Source organism: Taeniopygia guttata, chromosome 17 (genome assembly GCF_048771995.1).
Source record: "Taeniopygia guttata chromosome 17, bTaeGut7.mat, whole genome shotgun sequence".
Taxonomy (NCBI): domain Eukaryota; kingdom Metazoa; phylum Chordata; class Aves; order Passeriformes; family Estrildidae; genus Taeniopygia; species Taeniopygia guttata.
The window spans coordinates 2694825-2709160 of record NC_133042.1 but is presented as its reverse complement, the minus strand read 5'-3'; the positions used below and the strand labels follow the sequence as shown (position 1 = coordinate 2709160).

At 65.6% G+C, this 14336-nt stretch overlaps 1 protein-coding gene across 1 annotated transcript; it reads left to right on the top strand.

The window, feature by feature from the left end:
* The first annotated feature begins 1025 nt into the window (after positions 1-1025).
* On the top strand, positions 1026-13706 carry AKNA (AT-hook transcription factor). The gene is given in 23 exon segments (XM_072936810.1): positions 1026-1502; positions 4428-4644; positions 5246-5342; positions 5344-5525; positions 5636-6633; positions 7064-7138; positions 7629-7776; positions 7905-8074; positions 8400-8459; positions 8561-8661; positions 8758-8956; positions 9038-9165; positions 9251-9424; positions 9594-9792; positions 9886-9992; positions 10210-10791; positions 10999-11172; positions 11273-11376; positions 11623-11790; positions 11879-11980; positions 12453-12578; positions 12793-12931; positions 13177-13706. Coding segments are annotated over 23 exon segments (4995 nt in total). The 3' UTR covers positions 13445-13706.
* Positions 13707-14336: the final 630 nt, after the last annotated feature.

Genomic DNA, 14336 nt, shown 5'->3' with positions numbered 1-14336 from the left:
CCATCCCATGGATCCCATCCCATCCTGTGGATTCCATCCCATCCCATGGATCCCATCCCATCCCCTGGATTCCATCCCATCCCATGGATCCCATCCCATCCCATCCCCTGGATTCCATCCCATCCCATGGATCTCATGGATCCCATCCCATCCCATGGATCCCATCCCATCCCATGGATCTCATGGATCCCATCCCATCCCATCCTATGGATTCCATCCCATGGATCCCCTCCCAGCCCATCCCATCCTATGGATTCTATCCCATGGATCCCCTCCCATCTCATCCCATCCCATGGATCCCATGGATCCCATCCCCTCCCATCCCATCCCATGAATCCCATGGATCCCATCCCATGGATCCCATCCCATCCCATAGATCCCATGGATCCCATCCCGTGCATCCCATGGATCCCATGGATCCCATCCCATAGATCCCATAGATCCCATGGATCCCATCCCATGGATCCCATGGATCACATCCCATGGATCCCATGGATCCCATCCCATAGATCCCACGGATCCCATCCCATAGATCCCATGGATCCCATCCCATGGATCCCATGGATCCCATCCCATAGATCCCATAGATCCCATGGATCCCGTCCCATGGCAACCCGGGAATGGGCAGCGCCCCGCCAGGGGGTGCCCGCGCTGCATAAATTATGCCAATGATGTTCCCCCAGCCGCGGCTCTGATTGGCCGCCAGCCGCCGGATATGCAAATGAAAATTAGGCGGGGTTATGCTGACGACTTCCCGCTCCGCGCGCGGATTGGCGGAGTGCCGCGGTATGCTAATGAGGAAGGCCACGCCCCCTAGCGCCGCGGGCCGCGCTTTTGTCCGGCGGGGCCGGGGAGGATTAGGATCGGGACCGGGACCGGGATCGGAACCGGGATCGGAGCCGGGATCGGAACCGGGACTGGGATCGGGATCAGGACCGGAGCTCCCAGCGCCGGCCGGGCCCTCCCTACAGGTGGGCAGCGCTCGCGGGGCTGAGGGCGCCTGTCCAGCAGTGCCCTCGGGCCAGATGTGCCCCAGCTGTGCCCCAGCTGTGCCGGGGGGCCGGGAACGGCTCGGCTGCTCCCTGCCAGCCGCCTGCACAGCTGGAGGGAAGGACAGGCCCCCCGGGGCGCCGCTGGAGGCACAGCTGGAGGCGCAGCCCGCGGGGCCCATCCCGGGGCCGCATCCAGAGCTCCCGGTGAGCCCGGCTGGAGCTGCCTGGGGTCCCCGGGCGGAGCGGGGACACCCCCAGTCCCGGCGGGGTCCCTGCGGCCGAGGCCATGGGACACCCGGGAGGACGCGGCACACACCGCTCCTGGCCGAGGCGTGTCCTCCCCACGCCTTCGTGGCTCCGAGGAAACTTGTCCGAACTTTTCTTCTGGCGGTGCCTCCTCCCCGCCGGGGCTGGAGGATTCCCGGAGAGTTCCGTCAGGGGCTGCGGAGGCGGCTCGGAGGCACGGCGGGGCCGGGGAGTCTCCGGGGCAGCGAGCAGCTTCAGTTCCGTGTTTGCATTTAAAGGGCGGCCGTGTTCATGGCAGCCGGCGGTGCCCGTGGCTGTCCCGTGCTCAGTCACGGCCTTTCGGTGCCTTCCGGGCACGGCTTAAATCGCTTCTTAAAGTTCAAGGGCAGCCGGGGAGCGCGGCACGGCAGGGGCTGTCCGGACGGGCCGGGAGAGATGGGCATGAAAAAGCTCCAGGCAGAGCTCAGAGCCGCTTCCAGCGCCTCAAAATGCTCCAGGAGAGCAGGAGGGGGACTTTGGACAAGGGATGGAGGGACAGGACACAGGGAATGGCTTCAAACTGACAAAAAGCAGGGCTGGATGGGATATTGGGGAGGAATTCTTTGCTGTGGGAGGTTGAGGCCGTGGCACAGAGAAGATGTGGCTGTTTCATCCCAGCACAGTGTCCCCTGCCGTGTCCCCGTCGCTGCCCTGTGCTAAGAAGGGATCTCGGTGGCACCGGCTGTGGCGCGGGGACAGCGCTCTCCAGACGGGGATTAAGGATGTCCTTCAGGGCATTGTGTCCCCAGCGAGGACAGGAGTGCCGGGGAGGAGGGAAGAAAGAGGCGCTGTCCCGCCGTGGGGCTTTGTGATGGGAAAATGACATTTCCGTGGGGGTGTGCCAGTAAGGGGGACTGGGGGGGACGGACACGGCCCCTCCAGCTGCTGGAATTGGGGTGACACGCGAGCTTTGTGGTGATGGTGACAGGCGTGCGCTTTCAGGGGACCAGGGAGATTTGTCAGGCTCTTCCTCGCTGTGATGGTCCCTCCCTTGTTCTAGTAGGAAATAATGCAAACTAAGAACGCAGCGTTTCCGCTTCTCTGCCCTCTTTCATGCCGATAAAAACGGGGCTCTGTGGGCTTTAAAAAAGGGTTTATACACCAGGAATTTCTCCCTCCTGGAGCGCAGGCATCCCTTGCCAAGTTTCAGCCCGAGGCCGTTCTGGCCTCCTTCAAACCTCCCTGAAAGAGATGCAAAACATCCATAAACATCCATCCCTTGCCTGGGACGGGCTGGAGCCCCCCCTGCATCCCAGACGGACACGGAGGTGCAGGAGGGGCTTTAACCCATGATTTTGGGACTCGGGGCAATGTGGGGATGGAGGTGTGGGGTTTAGAGCCCCTCCATCCCCCTGCTCCGCCCGGGGTTGACAAGGCGGTGAAGGCAGAGTGACAGCAGCCCTGTCCCCCCCTTCCCTGTCACCGAGCGAGCCCTGGGGCGGAGGATGCTCCTGTCTGCTCTGCTGTCACCACTGATAAAGCCAGGAGCCACCATGGCTTTGTGCTGGCCCTGATGGCTGCTGGGCGGGCTCAGCCTCACCTCCGGCTTTGCCGAGGGGCAGGGGGTGGCACAGGGATGGGCTTTGAGGGGGCAGACAGAGCACCCAGCACTGCTGGGAGCATCCCTCCCTCCGCTGAGCCCCTCAACCACAATTTGGGACAGTCCTGGCTGGGCTTTGTAGGGCAGGAGAGAGGGGCTGGGGCAGAGCAGAGTTCAGGTTTTTTTAGCTGAGGCTTTTAAATTTCTTCTTAGCTCTTCTTCCAGTTACATGTTGCAAAAATCCTGGCTTTCCAAGAGGAAAATTAAAATATATGGATATGTTTCTGCACACTCATTTGGGAATGTTTCTGTTTGATTTGTGGCTGCTGAGCACGAAGCCACATCATTTTTCAAGCTTTTCTGCGCTCCCATAACAGTGAGAAAATCACTTAGAGGGGAGGAAAAGAATCTGAGATTTTTTGCTCTTGCCACCATGACCAGCAGCAGAGGGATTTTCTGGGAAAGCAATAACTGGATGTGGCTCCTGCAGACTGCAGCTGCTGTGGGCTGTGCACTGCTCAGAAATGGGGTGACAGCATGTGGGTTAGACATAGCCTCCTTCAAGAGATGCAAAATTCCCATCCCTTGCACAGGATGGGGTTGGGAATGGTTTAACCCCCCTCATCCCAAGAGAACAGGACCCCCAGGCTCCTCTCACCCAGCACTCTCCCTCTGGGAATCCTGGTGTGGTGTTTGGGGCTCCTCAGGGCTCTGGGATCCTGCAGGGCTCCAGGTGGGATGGGAGGAACTTCGGTGGGGATCTCTGGGCTGTGTGTAAGGTCTTGGGGCTGGAAACATCCCGGCTCAGGGAGGAGCTAAAGCCAAAATCCCTCTTTGGTTTCATGGGCAGCCCTGTCCTTCCCGGTGGCAGGAGAAGCTGTGGTGTGGAGAATGCAGTTATCCATTCCTCCTCTTGGTGTGAGGGAGAAAACCTCATCCAAACCCCCCCAGGAAGTTTGCACGACCCTACGGGATGCTTTGGGGTTTGCTCCTGCTCCAAATGCCCCAAGGATGCAGGGAGGGCTGGGGACAAGGCTGATGTAAGGATGATGCCAAGTGGTGCTGGAAAATAACCTCAGACCTCACAAACACCCGAGGAATTTGCAGATGTGAGGCTTGGGAGGGGATGAGAGGACTTTTCCCATAGCATGTGGCTGTGTGGATAGGTTTGTGCCTCATCACCACCATCCCTGAGCCAACAGCACCCCAAAATCACCGCAGCACCCTCTGGCTAAGAGCAGCCACCCCAGGGATGGTGCTGTGGTTTTATTAGCTCGTCAAGCTGTCCTCTGCGTGCCACTAATTACACATTAACGAGCTGGCTTAATTGACTGCCTGTGAATGTGCCAAGAGAGGCCACAGTGCCTGGATGCAGCCACAGCATCCCTGGGAGTGTGAGCAGCATCCCAGGGTGGGCCAGCTGTACCCTCTCTTTGGAAATCTGGGGGAATTCCCAAGGATGGCTGAATTTTGGGGCTTTAAAGCTTAATTTTAGGTCTCCTGGAAGATCCTCATGCTGATGTTTCTTGGACCAACTGCTGGTGGTCCCAGAGATCTCCCTCCCCTCTCTTCCTACAGCATTTTGCTCTGAGCTAGATTAAAAAATAAAGGTTTTGATAGAAAATGCTGCGGGAGGAGGGTTCAGCCCCCACTGCACAGGGCCAGATGGGGTTAAAACTTTTGTGGTCACCTGCAAACTTGCAGGAAACATCATTTCCTCCTTCTGCAAAAGCTCAGCTGCCCCACAGGCACAGGAAGGTTTCAGGGGCTCGGAGGCCTCCCCGTGGGGTCACAGTGATGGGGATGTCCTGGGGCTGCTGCTGCAGGGTGAGTGTCCCCTGCATGGGGCTGCTGGTGCCTGGTTTGGCCCCACCACGCCAAAATTTGAGCTTTTGGGGCTCAAATCCAGCAGAGGGAACACGGGTTGGAAAACCCCGTGGCCTTTCTTGCCACACCCCACATTTGGGGTTTTGGCATCCGGTGTTTCTCCAGCTGCTGGTGGATTCCCTGGGTGGGGGTGAGGGGGGAGCTCATGCTTTGGGATCATCAGGGGCATTTGTGTGTCAGGTCTCTGCTGTGACCCCACATCCAGAGGGGTCTTTTGGTGTTGGTGGTCTCCAGGTGTGGCTGTCCAGCTGGGGTGACATCCACAGGGTGCCAGCATGGGCTGGATATTCCTGGGGTGGGGGGAAACCTTTTGGGGTGGCTCTGAGGGGCTCCTTCCCTGCAAGGACCTCACGGCTGGCAGAGATGTGGCAGCTCCACCTTCACAGTGGGGTGCAGAGTGGGGAGGTCTGATCTGAGGGCATCCCCCTTGTCCCGGGGATCTTGTCCCCAAGATTTGGGGGACAGGGAGGACCCTGCCACACCTCAAACAGAGCCCACCATGTCCCGCTGAGCATCCCTCCCTCTCCCCCGGCCCCCCCAGGACGCGGCGGCGATGCTGTGACCTACATTCGCGACAAGGATGCCCCCAGCCCGCCGCCACCGCCGCCGGGCCATGAAGCGACACAAGTGACAGGGCTGGGTGGCCGCGGCCATGGCCAGCCCGGCACCATGGCTGCGCTGGACACAAACACAGCTGAGGCGCTGGCAGGGCCAGCAGCAGCAGGAGGAGGAGGAGGAGGAGGAGGAAGACGACTTCGAAAGGCGGATGGACGAGGATGGGGTGATTGGCCTGGGGGAGGGTGCCAGGAGCCCACCGTGGGGTGAGTCCTGCCCGAAAGGCTGGTCCCAAATGTCCCAGGAGCTGCTGGAGCCAGGGGACACCGCTGGGACACCGGGGTGGTGACAGCCCCGCCGTGCCGCTGTTTTGCAGGTGACACTGAGGACCTGCAGGAGGGGTCCCCGGCAGAGGAGCGGCGCTGGCACCCGCGGCAGGACCCGGCCCAGGAGGATGAGGAGCGGGGCAGCTCCGAGGGGGACGAGGGGCCCTGGGGGGCAGAGAGCGATGGGGACCCCTACCCCGAGCTTGGGGACCCCTACCCCGAGCTGTCCCCTGGGGGTCGCTGGGGCTCGGGCTCCAGCGGCAGCCCCGAGGCGGTGAGGGACGGCCGGGCTCTCTGCCAGCCCCGGGGCTGCAGCACGGACCGGGGGGACACCTCAGGGCTCTCGGACACCAGCCCTGGCCCTGCCACCCCGTCCCGCCAGCAGCAGGGCTGGGGCACGGCCGGGGACACCATCGGGGGGCACAGGCAGGAGTGGAGCCCGAGACGGAGCCTCCCCCTGCAGCTCTCCACCGATGGCCCCAGCCCCGAGCGTGTCCCCGAGCCGCAGAGAGCTGGCACAGGGATGCCAGCCCCCGGCACAGGGATGCCAGCCCCCGGCACCGCTGGCTTGGCACCCGCCGGGCAGCCCCAGGGCTCCGGGAATGCCCGGGCACCCCAAGGGCACGGCAGATCCCGAGCGCCCAAGAAAGCAGCGCCCGCGGCGGTGCCCCCCAAACCCGCCCGGCACTCGCGGTCCCTGAGCCCCCGGAGGCGAACGGGTGCCAAGGGCACGAGGGATCCCTCGGGAACGGGCACCGAGGGCACCCAGTACGGCCGAGGGCGCCTCAACCACCCCCTGCCCGACCTGTCCAAGGTGGAGGCGAGGGTGAAGTTCGACCAGAGCTACCGCCCGCCCCGGGGCCGGGTGCTGCCCGCCCGCCCCCGCGGCCCCGGGGGTCCCATCGGCTTCAAATCCCCGGCCGAAATCGTGCGGGAGGTGCTGCTGAGCAGCGGGCAGGGGGTGCCCCCGCAGCCCCCCAGCTCGGCCGGGCTGCCGCAGGAGCTCAGGACCCCCAGACAAGCCACGGCGCTGGTGCAGCAGCTGCAGGTATCGCCCAGCTCGCCCCGCTCAGCCCTGCAGGGTGGGGGGAGCAGGGCGTGCGGGGAAATTGGGGTGTCACTGTCTCTGGGACGCCCATGGGGTGCTGGGCACTCCTTCCCGGTCCTGCACGGAGCTGGCGAGGAGGGGAGGAGCAGGGATGTGGGCAGTGCTCAGGCTGGGGACAGGATGCTCATGTCCCCCTCGGGATGCCGGTCACCCCCACAGAGCTTGTGACCCTCAGGATGTTCGTGCCGCTGGGAGGAGAGGGGGCTCTCCCCACGCACATCTGCACAGAGGGGTGGGGTGTTTTGGGGAGGCGGTCTCTGCACCCCACCATGGGACTCCCGCTCCGTGCTGTCCCTGCAGAGTGCAGCACCCAACCCTCGGGCATCCCCCGTCCCGGGTGCTGTCCCCCACTGGTGTCCCCTCCCCGCAGGACGACTACCACAAGCTGCTGACCAAGTACGCCGAGGCTGAGAACACCATCGACCAGCTGCGCCTGGGCGCCAGGGTGGGTGGGGGCTCAGCATGCCTGGGGGGTTCCCCTCCCTGAGGTTATATGTTGTGCCTTCCTCCTCTTCCTCCTCTTCCTCCTCTTCCTCCTCTTCCTCCTCTTCCTCCTCCTCCCGGGGAGCTGCGGTTGAGCGCTCCCAGCCCAGGGGGTGGAGAACACGGTGGAGAACACGGCAGAGCCCACGGCAGCCCGGGCAGCGCCGTGCCCCCCTGGCCTTGCGGGGTCCCCTCCGTGCCAGGGCGGTGGCTGAGCCGGATTGTCCCCGGGATGGCGGGGCACATCTCTGAGATGGCAGGGCCACGGGCGGAACGCGTCCCCGTGTCACCTGTGCCACCGCGTGGGTGGGGAAACTGAGGCAGGGCCGTGCCAACGTGTCACCACCTTCACCGCACCCACTGCTGAGCCCTTGAGGTGCTCAGGGTGCCCCGGGGCACGGTGGGTGGGTCGGGGTGCAGGCTGGCTGCCCAAACCCCCTCTCCCTGCCCAGGTGAGCCTGTTCTCCGACCCGCCGCAGCCCAGCCGCAGCCTCACCGTGGGCACCGTGGGCACCGGGAGCCGCGTGATGACCCTGAGCATCCCACGGGCACGGACAGCGGCTCTCGGTATGGCCACAGCCCCGACCTCGCCGGGTGCAGGTGTGTTGATCCTTATCCCACAGCCCCACACCTCGCAGGTGTGTTGGTCCGGGTCTGGGGGGATTCTCTCCCGCAGCCCCTTCCCCACGCAATGCAGCAATGTCACTTGTCCTCGTGTTTTCCCGCAGCTGCAGCCCCGTCAGAACTGGGGGGTTCACCCCAACCTCGCTCCCCTCCTGTTCCCAGGGGGGGCTGCCCCACCTGCCCCACCTGCCCCACCTGGCCCGGGCCGTGCTGCTGCCCCGGGCCCCGGCTCACCCGGGCCCTGGCGGGGCAGAGCCGCAGGCTGCAGGCACAGGTAAGGGCCGGGGCGAGGAGAGGGGCAGGAACGGGGAGCTGTGAAGAGGGGGGCTTCGGGGGGCTGCATGGAGAAGGGATTTTGGGGCTACAAGGCAGCAGAGAGGGGATTTGGGGGGAGTTCTGGGAGGGACTGTAGGGATGGGCTGGGGAAGTACCACACAGGGGGCAGCTGTGGAGGGGTCTGGATTGGAGGGGCTGTGGGGTGCCGGGAAGGAAGAGAGCTGGGGAGGGGGCTGCAGTGGGGGATCGCGCTGGAGCAGTCCCTGGGGATGTTTCGTATGAGGCACAGCAGGGCCGGGCTCAGCCCCTACAACCCCGGCCAGGTGGAATCCTTCGAAAGCTGGCTCCGTTCAGGGACCCCCACCCCCTCGGAACAGCTCCAGGTGCGTCTGTCCCTTCCCGAACCCCAGCCTGGGGGGCGGCAGGGCCACGGGGGTGCCCGGGACCCCGTGGGCAGGCTCGGACCCTGCACCCTGTGCCGCAGAGGATGAGGATGCTGAAGGACGCGCAGGATGCGCTGGAGCGGGAATACCTGAGGGGCCGGCAGCAGCTCCCGGCGGCGGCGGGGGGGTTTGATCCTGACCGGTACGTGCTCGATCCCCGTGCCACCCCCTCCCCAGAGCCCCCGGAGGGTCCCCGGGGTTCGCTGTCCCCCCTGCACTGATTGCTGGTGTGTTGCAGGGCAGTGGAATGGGAGATTTACCGCCTGGGGCTGCGCCTGGAGGGGCTGAAGGAGCGGCTGGAGGCGGGGGGCAGGCGGCAGCCCCTCCCTCAGCCCCCTCCTCAGCCCCTCCCGCAGCCCCCTCCACAGCCCCTCCCGCAGCCCCACTGCCCCCCAGCCCCGTCCCCACCCCTGGCTGCCCACTCCCCGCACCCCGAGGTGAGCTGAGGATGCAAAGGTTCCCCACCCCACTGCATTTTTGGGGGTTGCCCCTCTCACCCCGTTTTGCTGTGCCCACAGAGCCCTGCGCTGGTGGAAGGTCCTCGGGGGACAGCAGGGGACAGCGATGGGGTGGCAGGGGGGCTGCCCTGGCCCCTCTGGCACAAACAGCGCCAAGTGGAGGAGGATTTCGGGGACCTGCTGGAGCAGTGAGTGCCCTCACAGTGGGGCAGGGGGGACACGGGTGGGGAGCATGTCCCAGAGCCACCCGCTCCTGCCTGTGGGTCCCCCCAGGTACAAGCACTTTAGGTCCTTGCCGGAGTCGCTGAGCCTGGAGCAGCTGAGCCTGGCGGGGAGCGGCTCCCAGGAGGAGGTGGATACACCCACGGCAGGGGATGGTGGCCCCAGCAAGGTCCCCTGCAGGACACGGTCGCTGGAGGAGGGGCCCAGCCTCGAGTCCTTGCCCCTGTAAGTGCTGTGGGAGGTCGGGTCCCCGGCAGGGTGAGCAGGAGCTTTGACATCGGGGCTCCAGTTTTACCTCGGAGTTAACGGCCTCCAGGGCAGAGCTGGACCAGGACATTTCCCCGTGTCTGGAGTTTCTCTGCCCCATCCCTCCTGCTCCATCCTCTCCCCGCAGGCACCTCCCACAGAGAAGAGCTGCGACGCTTCCCCCCAGAGGATCCCCAAACCTGGAGGAGACACGGGACCACCCCTCCCCTGCCACTGCTGAGGAGCCGCCAGCCTCTGCCAAGCCTCTGGAGGTCCCTGGGCCACCACGGGTGCCCCTGTCCCTCCGTGGGACAGACAGCAGTGCCACCCAGCACGGGACCCGCACGGTGAGTCCCTGGGACTGTGGGTCCCCACCTGAGATCACCCCAGAGCCTCCAGAGCTGCTGGACACCGACCCTGCTGTCCCCGTGCCTCTGCAGGAGCAGCGCATCGTGTCCCCAGAGACCGACAGCGGCTTCGTGGGCTCGGAGGCCAGCAGGGTGTCACCCACGGTGCCCACCCCCGAGCATCCTCCCCCTGGCCCGGGGTACGGCCCACGGCCCTGCCTGTGGGAATTCGGCCCTGCTTGCGGGAATTCGGCCCTGCCTGTGGGGTCTGGGGGATTGAAGGGGAGCAGGGATGGAGGGAGAGGTGCTGAGGGTGTGGGGATCAAGGTTCTGGCTGGGCTGGGGATGTGCACAGTGCCCGTGGCCGGGGGGAGCCCTGGGGGCTGCCCACATCACCCAAACCCATCCCTTCCACAGGACTCTGGGCTCGCCGGGACCTCCCGTCCCCATCCCCAGCAGCCTCCGTACCCCACGGAAGAGAGACACGAGCCCGCTGCCCTCCGAGGCAGCACTGATGGGCATCTACCCACCTGAGGGCACAGGGGGGCCCCGGCTGCCCCCCAGCAGCCCCTCTCAGAGCAGCTCCCCCCCTCACTGGGCTGAGAGCGCGGGCAGCGAGGTGGGGCCGGACCCCGACGGTGATGTCAGTGAGTACACAGGAGTCCACAAGGGACAGAGATCTGGGGGGACCCTGGCTTTGTGGCTCTGGTTTTTGGGATTCCTGGACCCCCTCCTGGTGCTGGTGTCACCCTCCCTGGAGGGAGGTGTGTCCCAGTCTCTGCTGTCTGATCCCAGCTCCCCTTCCTCTCCAGCTCGCACGGACTCGGAGGTGGGAGACAGGAGCTGTGCCAGCGCCGGTGGCCACCCCCCAGCCATGGCCAGGAGCCCGAGCAGCCCCCTGCCATCCCCCGAAACGCCATCCCCCACCCTCCTGTCCCCCGACCTGCCGTCCCCCGAGCCGGCTGCCTGTGACCTGCTGGGCTCCCGTCTGCAGCGCGAGTGAGTGGCTGTGTCCCCCTGTCCCAAACCAGGCCAGACCCCCTTGGGTGACACCGGGACCCCCCAGAGGCACCCACTGGGCACCAGCCCAACCCCAGGCTTGGTTTTGGGGAGGGTCACAGCAGCTGGGTGGGGATGGGGGATGTGGGAGGGGGTTGCTGGGGTCCCTGCTGGCTGCAGCCCCCTCACTGGGCTATCCTGGGGCAGCCAGGCCATCCGGGCGCTGCAGGACGAGGTGTGGCAGCTGCGGCTGCGGCTGGAGGAGATCCTGCTGTGCTCCCGCAGCCATCCCGGGGGAAAAGCCACTCCCCGTGTCACCCCGGCCAGGAGGCAGCCGGTGGCCAGCGGAGCATCGGCCCCACAGGACGTGGCACCCTCGGGGTAGGTGGCAGTGGGCACCTGGGGGGTGTGGGGGGCAGCGTGGGGACAGCCTCAGACTCATCCTGCGGAGGTGGTGACAGCGTTTCTGTCCCCTCTGCAGGGACCCCAGCCCCCCGGTGCGGGGCAGGGTGGCCCCCGGGTTCGCACCCACGTGGAGGGAGAGGTCAGCATCGCTGCCACGGGACAGGCCAGAGCTGGACCTCGGTAAGGGGCACCCCACCGGCGTGGGGACAGAGGGGACACGCTCCTCCCTGCGTGCCACTCGCCCTCCCCAGGGCAGCAGGATGGTGTGGGGCTGCAGGACCATGGGGACAGAGGGGACACGCTCCTCCCTGCATGCCACTCGCCCTCCCCAGGGCAGCAGGATGCTGTGGGGCTGCAGGACCGTGGGGATCAGGTCCTGGTGGTCCCACGGAGCCCGCAGTGCTCAGCCCAGGGCGGGTCCTGCAGGCCTGGAGCTGGGTGCCAGGGGATGCCACCCCTCTTCCCTGTCCTCCACCGCAGCCTCCGAGTCAGAGCCCTCACCTGCCAGGCCCCGGGCACCCCCTGCCCTGTGGAAGCACCTTGGGAAGCCGCCAGGGCCGGTGACATCCCGGGGACAGCACACGGGTGACAGAGGTGGGTGCTGCTGGCGGTCCGTGGTGGGGCTGAAGGTGGCCACCCTCACCTTGGGGACCCTGGCTGTGCTCACGCTGGGGTTTGGCAGGGACACGGTACCAGGCGGGGACACCACGTGCCACCCCAGCACCCCGAGAAGAGCCGGGCACCTCGGGGTGTCCCCGGTGTCACAGGGGCAGGATGGCATCAGGTGAGTGGCGCCCAACCCCTTCCCCTCCCTACCACCCCTAACAGCTGCTGATGACCTTCATTAATTAACTGGAGAGGCTTAGGGAGGGGACAGACAAACCCATTGCTCATGGCCTGAGGCTCCCCTCACTGTCCCTTGGCCAGACCCCACTGTCCCCCCAACCTGGGCAGCTCTGGGGATGCCATCACCTCACGGGGGTCCTGCACGGGTCAAACCCCCCTTGGCATCTGTGTCTGTGTGGGCAGAAATTCCTGGGATTGCTGGGATTCCCTGGGTTTCCTGGTGTCACCGGCAGCGCTGTCACCTGTCCCCAGCCCTGTCGCAGGTGCCAGTGCAGAGCCCACCTTTGCAGACCCCCCTTTCCCTGCAGGGAAACCCCCCTCATCTCATCAGCCCCCCCAAACCCCTCAGCTCTTCCCAAACATCCCTGGCTGGCTCTGCACGGGCCATTCCTGATGTCCTCTCTCCACAGCTGCATCTGGGGGAGGTGACACCCCCCGGCAGCCCCAGCACAGCACCCCCAGGAGAACGTCCTGCCCCAGCTGCCGGGCACCCACGGGCCCCTCTGCGCCGGGCAGCAGGGACACAGCCACACACGGTGGGTGACAAGGGTGACACGTGCCTGGCACGGCTCCTCCCTGCGTGGGGGCTGGCTGGTGGGACAAGGAACAACCTCATCCCCCAGGCAGTGCTTGGGGACTGTGCCCACCCAGTGTGGCACAGGGGGTGATGGCACTGGGGCTGCCACTCCATGTGCACCCCTGGGGACACTGAACTGCCATGGGGACATCTAACCACCTTCCTCCCCTCAGCAGAGCGTGGCCCTGGTGGCTCCTGTCCCCCAGGAGCCGAGAAACCAGAGCAACCTGGAATTTGGTACTTGGCAGCCGCCCCTGCTGCCACTGTCTGCCTGGCACCCGTCCCCCTCGTGCCTTACGTGCCCTCCATGCTGTAAGGATGCCCTGGGGCTGGGAGGGGGCTCGGGGAGGGTCAGCATCCCCCAGGGGTGGAGGGGAACCCAGGAGGGGCTGTCCCCACCCCAGGGATCCATTGTGGGGTGACACGGCCACCAGCTCCTCTGGGGCAGGGGGTGGTGCTGTGGGGTGGGCATGGGGGAGATGGGGAAGAGGGATGGGAATTGGGTGTAGTGGTGGCACAGAACCCGTCACCGAGCCCGTGTCCCTTCTTCCTCCCAGCTACTGCTCCCCAGCAGCTCCTACCTCAGCCCCAGCCCTGGCCGGGGTCCCCCTGGCTGTCCCCGCGGGGCCCCGGCGGGCAGAGCGTCCCCCCCGGCCCCAGGGCCACCAGCGCTGCCTGAGCCTGCAGCTGGAGGAGCTGGAGGAGCTGGACTGGTCCCTCAGCCGGGCTCTGCAGGCTGCCCAGAGCGCCAGGCTGGCCACCAGCCGCATCAGCCGGGTGCTGGCCACCGAGCTGGGCCGGCCACGGGGCTCCTGCCTCTTCTGAGGGCACCTCCTGCCTCTTCTGAGGGCACCTCCTGCCTCTTCTGAGGGCACCTCCTGCCTCTTCTGAGAGCCCTGCTGGTACCTCCTGCCTCTTCTGAGAGCCCTGCTGGTACCTCCTGCCTCTTCTGAGGGCACCTCCTGCCTCTTCTGAGGGCATCTCCTGCATCTTCTGAGAGCACCTCCTGCCTCTTCTGAGGGCCCTGCTGGACCTCCTGCCTCTTCTGAGAGCCCTGCTGGACCTCCTGCCTCTTCTGAGGGCCCCACTGACACCTTCTCCCTTTTCTGAGGCTCTGCTGGCACCTCCAGCCTCTTCTGAGGGCATCTCCAGCCTCTTCTGAGGGCCCTGCTGGCACCTCCCAACCTCTTCTGAGGGCATCTCCAGCCTCTTCCGAGGGCTCTGCTAGACCTCCTGCCTCTTCTGAGGGCACCTCCTGCCTCTTCTGAGAGCACCTCCTGCCTCTTCTGAGGGCTCTGCTGGACCTCCTGCATCTTCTGAGAGCCCTACTGGTACCTCCTGCCTCTTCTGAGAGCACCTCCTGCCTCTTCTGAGGGCATCTCCAGCCTCTTCTGAGGGCATCTCCAGCCTCTTCTGAGGGCATCTCCAGCCTCTTCTGAGGGCCCAACTGGGACCTCCAGCCTCTTCTGAGGGCCCCGCTGGCACCTCCAGCCCGTCCGTGCCACCAGGAGTGGAGGATGAGCCCCTCAGCTCCCTGCCGAACCTGGGGGCAGCAGGGCTGGAGGTGCCTCCTGGAGATCCTGCCCTGGCTCCCAGCCTGCTCCCGCTCTCCCTGCACTCCCTGCACGGCCTGTCTGTCCGTCTGTCTGTCCCTCTGCAGGTCCCCCCATGGGCAGAAGTCTGCAGCATTCCCTGGCAGCAGCGGGGTGGCCCTGTG